This window comes from Protopterus annectens, chromosome 7.part0 (genome assembly GCF_019279795.1).
Source record: "Protopterus annectens isolate FY-2018-M chromosome 7.part0, PAN1.0, whole genome shotgun sequence".
Classification (NCBI taxonomy): Eukaryota; Metazoa; Chordata; order Ceratodontiformes; family Protopteridae; genus Protopterus; species Protopterus annectens.
In genome coordinates, this window is record NC_056739.1 from 1,629,541,999 (window position 1) to 1,629,555,138 (window position 13,140).

Below are 13,140 nucleotides of genomic sequence, written 5' to 3' on the forward strand. Positions count from 1 at the left end.
ATCTTAACTCAAGAAATTTGGAGAAACACATAATGGGGGGGTGGGCAAAGGCCCGAATATAGGGACATATTTTTAATATTGCTTTTACAAACGTATAAAGATGCTAGAACAGCAGGATTTAACACGATTTGTGCTGGCATGCATTTTTCTGAAGGTTATGAAGTCTGAAACTGAAATGTATGTCATTATTGACTTCAATCTTCAGTGATTTACTAGAAAACCGCAAGTTGTATGAGGAAAAGACCAAAAATATGAGACAAAAATCTGGACAGTTGAGAAGTACCGATAAGTATGGATCAATAGCTGTTATGGGCAGAACTAGTCATTACTTTAGATTTAAGAAAAGTAGTTTAACACAGTTTACTGTATATAAACAATCAATTCTAACCACATCTTTACTTTTAAATTGCATTTTAAAAAGGAAACTATTTCAAAAAGTTATCACCATACTACTTTCGGCAGTATATTTTAACAAATACAAAAGGCATGGATAACAGCGGACTTAGATGTTTTTGCGTTTTAACTGAAAAGGGTTTTAGCAGAGAAAATACAAAAATAACGAGTTGAAATTTCAGTGTGATTATGACCAAAATTTATGAATGCAAAAACGATGCTTAGTTTTTACTGGGAACTAAAACAAAACCGGAAGCCCCTGATTTACGGTATATTTAAAGTAAAATAACACTGTGGGTGGGCATTCATTTGCCCATTCTGTATTGCGACCGAATTGCTAACACTGGGATTTTCCCTTTAAAGAAAAAAACATAAAAACACTTCTTGTGCTGTTGTCGAGGCGATCCTCACAAATGAATATTCAAGATATTACAGTCAACCATTGCACATTTAGAATACTTTTTCTCTGTGCCACAACTGTATAACTTACATAACATAGTAGGCATGACAGTTTGCCACCTACTGTCGGGTTTGGTATGTCGTCATCAAAAACCGCACTATGGAAGTCAAAAGCAATCTCAAAACTCTCTTTCATGGAGTGTCACTAATTGTTTGCCTGAACTGTCATGTTACTAGCATATGGGGCGGGCTCTTTTTGAAGGCGGAAAGGGTTGGTTGACTAATCAGTTGATCTGATACCAAAACGACTACCAAGAACTAGCAAATTTTCTATGAGGAGTGTTTTTTGATGGAGCACTGCTTCCTGTTTCTTCTTTACTTGAGTTAAACATGACATCCCAGGACATACTAAACCATGCCACCAAACTTGCTTCATACAACGTACTAATACAGGTATGTGTGTCTTGTTCATGAAGTTCTTTTGCGAAAAGGCAATTGGATGTTATCTCGAGATGACAGGCATATCCCAATTGGTGTTCCGCCTCTATTAATTTACATATCCGGATTGTAGGACGGATCAACTTTTGGCAATAGCCGTTTGTAAACTGAATGCAGCATTAGTGAAGTTAACGTCTTTCCCACTATCGATTTTATTCCCTCGTTGTGACCAGTTTGCCCCTGTAGTTGTTTATTAGTATTTCATTGTACCTTTCATACATGTCAACTGTCCAGAGTTTTGCCTTATATTTTGGTTTATTCCTCATAAAATTTGTGGTTTTCTGGCAAATCACTGGGTTGATCTGAGGATTGAAGTTGCTAAGTAATGACATACATTTGAGTTTATATTAACACAAGCCCTGTTAGTTTAGGCTAGCAAATTTCTGAGTTTATAAGAGCAATATTTTAAATCTGACCTAATTTTGGGGCTTTTGGAGTACTTTACACTTCTAATATTGGGAATGCACAACGTTTCTTAGATTGGGTAATTAAGAAAGAACTCCTTGGATCAATTTTCTGTAATTTTATCAGGGGTGGTAATATATTCAGGTCTATATTGAATGTTTGAACATTCAAAATTCTCTGTACAGCGCGGAATGGGACTATTTCCCTTTTCTGCACTGTAGTGCGATCTTGGACTAGGTATATTTAAAGAGCAGGGGGTGCCCCCCCCCCCCCCTGCTTAGAGCATTCAGGTAGGTGTTTTGTGTAGTTTATTTTTTTTATTAGATATTTTAACTTTTGCAAGTTCGGTCATATGGTGTCGACCATGTGGTAGTCGAACCTTCAAATGTTCGAGTATCTGATATAGACCCATATATTGTGTTCTCACAAACTCACTTAGCGTGCTGTTTACCCCTGGTTGGACACTCAGTCACATCAGATCACTGAATAGTTACATTTACTCCGAGGACCCCCCCCCCCCAATAGCCAACACAACCCTCTTTAAAAATCTGTAAATTCTGCCATGTGAACCCTGAAGTAGACCCTGCCTCTTAACACAAGGACCTATATGCTCATTTAGATAAATGCATTGAAAGGGCAGCCCAAATACTGTGGTAAATTCAATAACAAACCTCCTTGGGGGTTAATAGATAGAAACAAACTATACAACAGAAGGAAGAAGCTGCTTAGGTTCTAGTAAGGCTAGTACCAGTCAAAAATGAAGAGAAAATAAAAACCTCACTAAGAAAGTGAATCAGCTATTAGGACCAGCAACGCATCCCATTAACTTAGGCTAGCTGCTGAGACTAATGATAAGTCCTTCTTTAGCTACTTTAGAAAACTGACGAGTATTTCACATCATAGTTTCAGGGAAAAGTGCCAGAAGTTCACACCTATCACCCCCGCTTCAAACATTCCTAAGTCACCACCCCTTGTCTCAAAGCATCATCTCCTTAAAGCACTGTCTAAGACTAAAATGCCTCTTCCTTTGGTCTTGACAGTATTCCAGGCTGCCTAATGAACGATGTTAAGCAGGCCCTTAACTGATCCTTTCCTTAAGTTGTTCAGATTAAGCTTTGTTACAGGCTACGTCCCTGAATCATAGTGGATTGTGTTGGTGATGTCCCTCAAGAAGAGTGGCCCCACCACTGACCCAAGTAACTGGAAACCCATCAGCCTTAAGAGTCTTGTCTGCAAAGCCATGGCCCACATCATCACCAACCTCCTAAATTATTATGTTAAACATTTGATAAGGCTCGATCTGCAGCAATTCATATTTGTTAAGGGTAGGTTATGACTTCTTAATCTTGTGAGCTTCTTTGAAAAGACCACTTAGGCAGTGATCAAACTGTACATGCTGCTTACCTGTATCTAGCAAATGTTTTTGACATTATACTACATGGTGGGTTTGTAAATAAGCTTGTGGCCTTAAACATTGATCCTTATGTGGTAACATGGATTGTTAACGGTTTCAAGGATACAGCACATGTATTCCGGGGTTGGTGATGCCTTCTCAGTTAGATAAAAGGTGACCAGTGGGGCCCTCTCCTTTTTATTCCTCTGATGTTAATACTGATAGCACAAGCAAAGATCTCTGGTTGAGTACATTTGCTGATTGTATTCAGTGTGTAGCTATTTCAACCCTTTCAAAATTAATTATCATGGGTCAAATCCTGGTGCACTGAAAAAGGGACAAACTAATTCTAAGAAATGCAGTATCATCTGCTTTAATAAACAACAATTGATACAACCTACTGCATCAATAACACCTCACTATCTAATGTGACAGTGATCAGAGACTGGAGCACCTGGGTTGTTGTCTTTCTTACTTTCTTTCATTTCATTTCATCACCATGTAGCTTACACATAATCCCCAAGGGCATCTTTTCTATAACCAAGGGAGTTATTGTTACCCTGTACTCAGATCAGACCCATTATAGAATGCAATGTACCCATTCACACGTAGACGTGATAAAACTTGAAGAAAAAATGACGAAAAAGGTTTCAAGCCTCAAGAATTTGAGTTATCAGAAGAGGCTTGAATCTGTGTTGCTGTACTCCATGTCATATAGGCTCCAGAGAAGAGACCTGTGCCTTTGCTTACCTCGGCCTCAGAGAATCAATTATCTGTGACCTGCTTTTTCTCAATAAGTCAGATAGTGTGGCTAATACTAGAGCAAGAGATCTCAAGCATCACCAGGAAATAAATAAAACTAAATGGAGGAATTTGTCACCCAGTGCCTCCTCTTGCTTTGGAATAGGCTCTCCTTACATGTCAAGCAGTGTGATTTCCTGTCTGCTTTCAAACACAGCTTAGACAATTGAGTGGGTGCCTTAAATATACTCTGAAACTTACAGATACTGCCCTTCCTGAAAAGAGTGGTAAAGCCTGAGGGTGGTTATTGGCAAGGCACTCATGGCCTGTGGTCAAGTAGTCTTCTATTTATTTATTTATTGCATTTGTTTACCGGGATAAGTCCACTGGGCCTAAAAGAGCCCATTTTCAGTGGAGGCCCGGGGAGAAAAGCTCCAGCGAGATACAGAAAAAATATAAACATTAATTAGTACAGAAGCAGAAACAGTGTTACAGATAGTAAATATAGTGACATGTACAGAATATATACATAAAAGCAGGGATCTAGTTTGTTTGATTACAGCAATATATACAGAAAATATACATTAAAGCAGAATTCAATTAATTCCATCAGATTGGTATAAACAGAGATCAGTATTATTGTACCAGAATCAACAAGTGAAGATAAAAATAAATACGGAGAAAATATCATCAGTCAATAGTAGCAAAAGACATATGAGTTTAGTAATCATATAAGGAGAGTGAAGAGGTTAGGTTATAGAGGAGGAACTTAGCTGAGATGATTTTTCAGCATTTGTTTGAAGGTGGTGGTGCTGCCTGTGTTTCTTATAGAAGGCAGAAGTGAGTTCCATAGTTTGGCGACGGTGAAGGCATAGAGGAGTTGACCAGCAGGTAAGGTGGGCTTATCTACTTTTAGAAGTAGATGATTTGCAGATCTTAGATGCCTGCTGGAATGGTATTTGGCAAGTAGAATTGAGAGAGCAGGACAGTCTGCGGGTCTGTAGATTATTTTGTGCACAGTAGTTAGTTGGGTGAAAAAGAGATGGTGGGGGAGTTCCAGCCACCCTAATTGTTTCAGTGACTTACAATGGTGGGATGAGAATGTGGCCTTGGTGGCAAATTTTGCTATTCTATTGTAACACATAGCAAGTTTGGATTTTGTAGAATTTTGGATATTAGTGAGGAGAGGGGCACCGTAAAGGAGAAAGGGTAATAAAAAGGTAGTTGCAAGGGTTTGTCTAGTAGAGAGGCTAAGAAAGTGTTGGTGCCTGTAGAGCACACCAAGCTTTTGGTGTATTTTTTGATGTTTTTGTTTATGTGTAGGTCAAAGTTAAGGTTTTCATCTGTAATAATGCCTAGTAATTTAGTGTGTGGGACAACTTCTGTAGTGGTATTGTCTTGGGCTTGTATAGTGAAGAGTTTTTTATCAAATGGAGTGGTTTTCCTAGGAGTAAAAATTACTAATTTAGTTTTTTTGGATTTAGGGCAAGATGATTGTTAAGCATCCAAGATTCAGTAGATATTTATGACAGACCTCAATTGCAAAAACACTTGATTGTTTTGGTATAGCCCCTTCCTGTCATTTTTTTGTCTGAAAAATATAACACACAAAGAATTTGGTAGAAATATACTAACAAGATATCAGTGCTTAACTTGTTAGGAACTTGTAGCACTAACTGTAGGTTGTCTAAGTGATGAAGCCTACTACTTACGGATGCACAGAAAACTTAAGTTTTATGAAGATTTCACCCTTTGATTGTGCCCAGTCTTCCTGGTAAATCATTATCCATAACAAATGAAGACAACATGCATACTGTGCATGATGTATTTTCCTTTAATGGACATATACAATGTTAAGTTGTCTCTCTTGGGCATTTTAGTATTTAGCCTCCTAATGTATGCGCATTACTTGTACTTTTTCCCCTGAGGTCAGATTTGTTCCCATTTATCTATCTAAGCAACCTTATTAGAGCTTTCTTCCTTTAAGGGCCATACTAGGATAATAATAATAGAGAAAGAAAACAATATATCCAGAACAGTACATAAAAACAGAAAAAACATAGAAAGATACTATGTAACAGTCTGTGGGCATTTTTAAGCCTAGCTAAACAGAATTCTCTAGTGCTGCCTGTTTCCTTTTACAGATAGGAAATAGTCACATTGCAGTTTTGTATCACATAAGCATAGTCACGTTGCAGTTTTGTATCACATAAGCATCCTCTGTCTGTCAGAGACATATGTATCACCCAAGGATACATTTGTAGTTTCCAGTTCATTTGCCCAAATTGTGTTTGAGTTGGGTTAGGGAAGTACTTTGTTTGGGAGGCCTGTTCCAGAGCAGTGGAAGTCTCTATGAGATGTATCTGTCTCTCCAGCATTTCCTGTTTAGATTGTTGGAAAGATTAAAGTCCCTAGAATGGCTGTTTCTGATACTGTTGTTTTTGTGGATATGGAGCAGGTTCATTATTACAAGGTGGGAGGAGGTCTTAAATGTTAGGCAGAGGTCACTCCTTAGCATTCTATAGGAGACTGAGAATAGAAAGCGTGATCTGAGATGGCCCACATAATTCATATGTTGGACTCCCTAGATTCTTTTGGTAAGGCATTTCTGTAGACATTCGAGTTGAAGCATGTGCCTTTGCAGGTTCATACCAGAGGGAGCATTGCATTTAATGTCTTATAAAGGCAGAGTACAACAAGATAATAACCTCTCTGAACCTGGATGAAATGTCCTTATAAGTTGTGCTGTCTGAAATTACTTCATAACTGTAGTGGACATGTGTTGGTTAAAGGCCAGATTACTATCCACCAAGGGCCTTGGGGGCCTTTGTGGATAGTGATCCATCTTAGGAGGTGTGTTGTAATGTTGCAGTTTACAGGGGTGGATGATTTACCAAAGGAGACAATTATGCACTTTCTTGCATTTAGTTTGAACCCATGGTTCTTAACAATAATTATTTGTTTGTATGAGACCCTCCTGGAGAATGTTTGTTTCTTTGGGGGATTTTATAACTGCCCTGAGCTTGCAGTCATCCACAGACTTAGTCAGCCACAGCCCATTTGTATTGGCCTGGACATCGGAGAAGTGAATGCCAAATAGGAGCAGTCCTAATACTGATCCCTGGGGAACATCACATGCGACTGGCCTTTTAGTGGGGGAGGAGTCACCTATTCTTATCTCTTGCATCCCCTGTGAAAACTTGTTGGCTATCTGGTGGGTGGCATATGTGTTTATTTGTATTTTATTGGCTAAACTTAAGTGGGAAATAGTGTTGAATAACTTGTGCAAGTCCAAGTAGGCTGTATGAATTGATTTGGTCTCATCCATGGCCTCTATAACCTTCCCAAAGAGGTTCAGTGGGTTCAGCAGGCTTGATCTCCCCTTTACAAATCCAAACTAACTAGGGTGCAGTCTTTTTAAGTATATTCTTTGCAAGTAACGTCCATGACAATTATTTCCATGGCGTTACAGATTAGATCGATCAGATTAATGGTTCTGTAGTTTCCCAGGTTAGTATAAGGGCCACCCTTGTGCATCAGACTGACAGTTTCTGTCTTCCATTTCATGGGCACAAACCCAGTGTCAAGGCTGAGGTTTAAATAGCTTTGTTAGAAGATTGCACAAATTCTGTTTCAAGCTGTTTAGGGGTAACCTGGTATATTCTCAGGACCCACAGATGCTGTATTATTTGCCTTGGAGAGCTCCTTTTGGACATATACTCTGGTGTTAATAAGGGGTGGTATCCTTGTAGTGGTGACTGGGGAGGATGGTGGACTGAAGTTAGCTTTGAATTTATCCTCCAGTAAGTTTTCAACATCATATGGAACAATAAACATGATGCCATTTACCACCATTTCGGCCCACTGCTATGTATTACCTTTCAGCTACCTAACATAGCTGCAGAATATCTTATAGTTGTCTTTAGCTTGGGAAGCTATATTTTTGACTACACTCCTTATGTTCTTGTTAAGGTTTATGGTTGTGTTTTTTAATGTTTACTGTTTTTTTTCCCCTCTTATTGTACAGCTTGTTTATGGCTGTGGTCCACTAAGGTGGTTTATTTTTTGGAGATTTTATTTTGCTTCTTTCAAGTGGGAATACCTAGTGCTATATAGTGGCTGAAGTGGTGGTAGAATGCCTGGGAGAAGGGTTCAGCATGGACAGCTGAATTAGCATGTTTTTTTTTTTTTTTGGGGGGGTGGGGTACAAATCTTGCTAAGTCATCACTCCATAGCAGATAGTTTGCTTTAAAATTACTTTTGTACCTTCTTGGGTTTGAAGAGGCTTCCTATTCCAGTATAATTTCAAATGATACTAATTTTTAGTCTGTCCTTACTAAAGAGGATGATACACTGGCTTCCTTTATTTGTGAGGATCATGTCAAGGATGTTGTTTCCTCTTGCTTGAGTTTTGGTTAGTTGTTCCAGGATGCTCATGTTGATGAAATCCAGGAATTTCTGAGCCTGCCCATTTGAGGATGTGTAAGTTTCCCAGTTTATCGATGGTTGAAGTCTCCCAGAATTACTGTGTCAGCACCAATACTTAGTGGCTGAAGTTAGTTTAGGTATCTTGTGGGAATGCCTTGGGTCACAGAGTGGTGGGAATGCCTTGGGTCACAGAGTGGTATCTGTAGCTAGCAATGGTATGACAAGGGGTTTTGCCTGTGGTGGTTTGGATATGGAGAATTTTGAGCTCATCATGCTGCTTTACTAGCCTGGAGGTGTACTTATTGTTGATAAAGACTGAGACATCTCCACCTTGTTTCCTTTCCCGAATGTTACCTGGTCTAAAGGTATGCAAGGCATTATAGCCCTGCACTGCCATGGTGCTTTCATCTGCTTTAAACCACGTCTCAGTTACTGCACAGATGTCTGTGTCCCCCAGGGTGAGAAGAGTTTCTAGGGAGTGGAGTATTTTATTGAAACTTCTGACATTTAGCAGTACTGCCTTAATTTTGGTTTGAGTAGGTTTAGCTATATAGGTAGGTTTAGTAAGTTGACATTGCCTGATAAAGGCATAATGGGGGTATAGTTTTTCCAGTATTCGAAAGCCTAGAGGAGAGAGGTGCAGATCACCCTGGCAAGGTAGCACTGCCTGTCTACCTAAAGCTGACAGATATTGCATCCTCTTAGAATGACACCAGTGACTAAGCCAATTGTTAAAGTCAAACATTTTCTGCTGGTATTGTGGGTATTATGACATCATCCTTGGTGGGGTTACAATACTGCTCAGTGCTAGACAAATACTTGCCTGATAAACATAATCTGAGAGCTCTATCATGCCTGTCTTCATGTAGTCCAGGGAGGTACACCTCAGATCTTTTATGCCAACATGTACTATGAGCTAGTCATACTGGTACCTGCCATGCAGTGACTTGAATGCATGGGTGACCTGGCAAGTCCTGATGCCTGACAAGCAGGTAACCATCACCCTTTCCTTGCACAGCTTGCTGAGGTTACATCTATGTGTTACTATGGAGTCTCCTGTGACTAGTATATTAAATGTAGAGGTTGTCTGCTCAGTGGGTTTTGTTCCTGCTGCTTGGTGACTCCTGTTCTTATACGTGTTGGAGCATTTTGTATTAATGCTATTTGTATGTGTTGTTAGGTGATGCTAAGTGGGCATATTGTCTGTGTGACATTTAGGGGGCCTTAGTCTTTATGGTTTTGGAAGGTCTGTCATTAGTATCTCAGCATATGATTTAGTATGAGCATTATGTGAGTGTGGGAGTGATGTATAAACTGGCTTACTGCTGACAATCTTATTTCTAGTATTGTATGTGTGAGAGGTGTTTGCCTCAAGCAATAATAAGCACAGACATCTCTAACATAATGTGTTATGTTTTAGCCGCAGGTGGTCATCAGACAACATAAAGCGGTTCTTACTTTGCCTCGTTATACCCATCTCAATCAAATCAGGTTGGCTGTAGGAATTGTGGGAAAGTGTTGATCCATGGCTTTATCAGGATAGTATGACCAATGGGGTTTAGACTAGTCGGGCTAGGGAATTGGGAGGAGCATTTGACTGCTGAGGGTAGGAGCAGTGGATTTGGTGCTAAAGATCTGGACTGGAGTTGCAAGAGGACTGGTGCCTGAAGTGAACTATAAAAATAAAGTGCTGACACTTGGATAAACCAGAAAAATGCAGAGCAAAACCATGAAAGTATTCTGGCACCATGATGACCAAAGAGACCAGTGATTGTATACATTTATTGAATAAACTGCACAAAGATCGCATAATGGTTAAGGTGTTAACCTTGTAGACACAAGGTGCAGGGTTTGATTTTCACATGGAGTGATTGGCTAGGCTTAAAATGGCCCACAAGGGCAGTTAGCCTGGTATGAACATATGATAGTGAACCTATAATAGTGAACAAGTAAAAACTTTCACCTTACAAGGTTTCTTCAGCCCTTTTAAAATTGTCAATAAGCTTATTAGTACTAAAGTAGGAACATATAAATGTAATGCTTGTCATTTTTGTAATCATATGTTTACTGACAAGTCTTTTAAGCATCCTGTTAATAAAAACGGTTTTGTTATTAATACTTATGGCACATGCAATACTAGTGATCTTATATACATGGCATTATGCATAAAATACAATGCTTTCTGTATTGTAAAGACCAACAGAAAGTTAAAAGCGCGTATTTGTGATCGTCTCTCTGAAATATGCAGAGGTATAAATACTAGTGCCTTATATACTGTAAACACATAGCACATACTCTTTTAAGTTTTAATATTTCAGACTATTAATGAGAATAATAGAGGGGTGATTTATTGAATGAAACAGAAAACAAGAAAACAGATGGATAGCTCACTTTAGAGCACATGTCCCCCAGGACTTAATGAAACTTTGACAGTGAAACCAATTTTAAAAGCTTTAAGAAATAAAATTAGATGACTGTCACTTTAAATGTTAGATTTTTTTATGTCATGTGGTTTTAATTGTTTTAATTGTCTTTACTATTTAAATGCTGTAATATGATTTTTTTTGTCATTTGCCCGAAGAAGCCTTGTAAGGTGAAAGTTTTTACTTGTGCAGTTTATTCAATAAATATATACAATCACTGCTCTCTTTGGTCATGATGGTGCTAGAATACCTGAAGTGAACTATTTAGGATGCCAGAGTTTTGAGTGAATTATACAGGCAGTCAGTTATATGGATCACTGAGGGCTAGGGACCATGTCTTTTTATATAATAAAATAAAATAAAATAAAAAGGAATCTCATACTTTTCACTGAATGAGTATCATGGGATGTTTAACATCCTACATCAGCAGTCACATTGAAGCATTAACATATCCTACAAATTACAGCACCACAACCATGGATCCCCAACACATAATTATGATAACAACAAAGGAAAACTAACGTAAGACTTTCTGAGCTTTTACATTAAGGAGATAAATTATCTCATTTTTCTGTTTGACATAAAATAGATATAAAAGCATGTCATGCCATAAGATATATTTGTATTATGCATATATTATATCAAAATGACTCAAAACAGTATTACAGCATTGTGGAATTAATTCAGGTACAGTAGCCCCATTTATAATATTGTTTTCATTGTGTGCTAGCAGCACTGATCATTAGGACCATGACATATAGCACTTTAAAGAAGTGAGAATGTACAGTTAGTTGTGAAAATAGCATCAAATCGACAAGATGCACAGTTCAGTACCATGCTGCTGTTAACTACAGAACAAGGCACCTATGTGTCTAATGGGGTTCCCCTTCACAAGATCGAATGGATGGAAGCTCGAAATTCATAATCTCGAGACCAGAATCTCGAACTTCCATTCACTTGAAATTGTGAATGGGAGCCTTATGTTTAAAAAAATTAAAAGTTAACTTACCTTATTGCAGGGGGCCAGGTCCCCCTGTACCCTAGCAGTTTAAATGTGAATGTTCTGTGACTGCACTATAGCGTAGGAATGGAAAATCTTTTGTTTTGCGCTTACGCGTATAGTGCGGAATGGGAGATTTCCCTTTCCTTCACTATAGTGCGATCTCGGAGTAGGTATATTTAAGTAGGTGGGGTTTGTGGGGGGTGCAGGGGGACAAAGCCCCCCTGCGAAAACATTTGAAAGGTGTTAATTTTTTTTGTCCCTTTCATATGTTCGAGTTTCTTTAAATTCGAGATTCTGGTTTCGAGTGTATGACTTTCGAGTTTAGAGAAATTTGATCATATGAAGGGGAACTTGTCTAATGGACACAGATAACCTGTAAATGGTTTATCTCCTAGGCCCATGCTTACACTTATCAAGGGTATCGGGACTTTTCAGAGATTTGGGATGCAGGGCTAAGCTTAAAAAGGCCCTTGTGGTTGTTAGCCTAGTAAACACCTATGAACAAGCACTAACTTGTATAAAACAGTATTATTTTAAAACACGGAATATAAACTTTGTGAAGGGATATTACCACAATTAGGAAATTTTGGTTTGACATGTTTTTACCCCCATTTTTCAATAAAAGTCAACAAAATGTTTACATTCACATTTACTTTTATATTTACGTGCCCGAAGACAGCATAAAAGAGCAGAGAAAAATGCTTAAATGTAAATCAGTACTGTAATACACGCTACAGTACTGTTTGGGACCTCATCATTCTGTTTGGCTTATTTGTTTCTCTTCTGATATTATTGTCTTCAGATGCATAGTCAAACAACTTCCCTTTTTCCCAGAGGTTCTTCAAAATCTCTTGAGTCGAGGTACTATTCGGGAGGTGCCTGTGTCCCAAAGGGGGAAAAGGTTCTACTCCAGACTGTTTCTACTGCCCAGAAAAGAGGGCACTTGGAGACCTATTCTAGACCTGTCTCATCTAAAAACTTAAAGTGCCCTCCTTTTGGATGTTATCCCTTCAGGTTCTGTTTCCTCGCTTGCTCCCTCAGGCCTGTATGGTGTCTGTGGATCTCAGGGATGCTTATCTCCATATTCCAATCCATCCTCTTTTCAATGCATCCTTGGCCTTTCTACTGCCCCATAGGTATTCACCAAATGCCTTGCTCCTGTGATTGCCTTTAGCAGGCTTTGAGGGATCCAGATATTTCCTTGCTTAGATAAACTGTTGATTCAGGCATCGTCTCCAGAGATCCTTTTGCGAAATCTTCATTCTTCTGTTTCCCTTCATCAGAGCCTGAGGTTCACTGTAAATTTCAAGGAGTCTTGTCTAACTTCCTTCTCATGATCATGTTTTTCTGGGTTGCAGGATTCAGACGGTGCTGGTGCTTGCATCCCTGCCCCCTCCAGAGGCCTTAACTGTCATTTCTTTCTTTCACACTCTTCTTCCACTGCCTTCCATTATCAC

At 38.9% G+C, this 13,140-nt stretch overlaps 1 protein-coding gene across 1 annotated transcript in view; it reads left to right on the forward strand.

Moving 5' to 3' along the window:
* The first annotated feature begins 1,002 nt into the window (after positions 1-1,002).
* The window catches only part of RFT1 (RFT1 homolog), an 871,244-nt gene continuing 859,106 nt past the window's right edge, over positions 1,003-13,140 (forward strand). Inside the window, exon 1 of the mRNA XM_044078176.1 lies at positions 1,003-1,245. Coding sequence (XP_043934111.1) covers positions 1,183-1,245 — 63 coding nt within the window. The 5' untranslated portion in view covers positions 1,003-1,182. The remainder of the gene's footprint in view (positions 1,246-13,140) is intronic.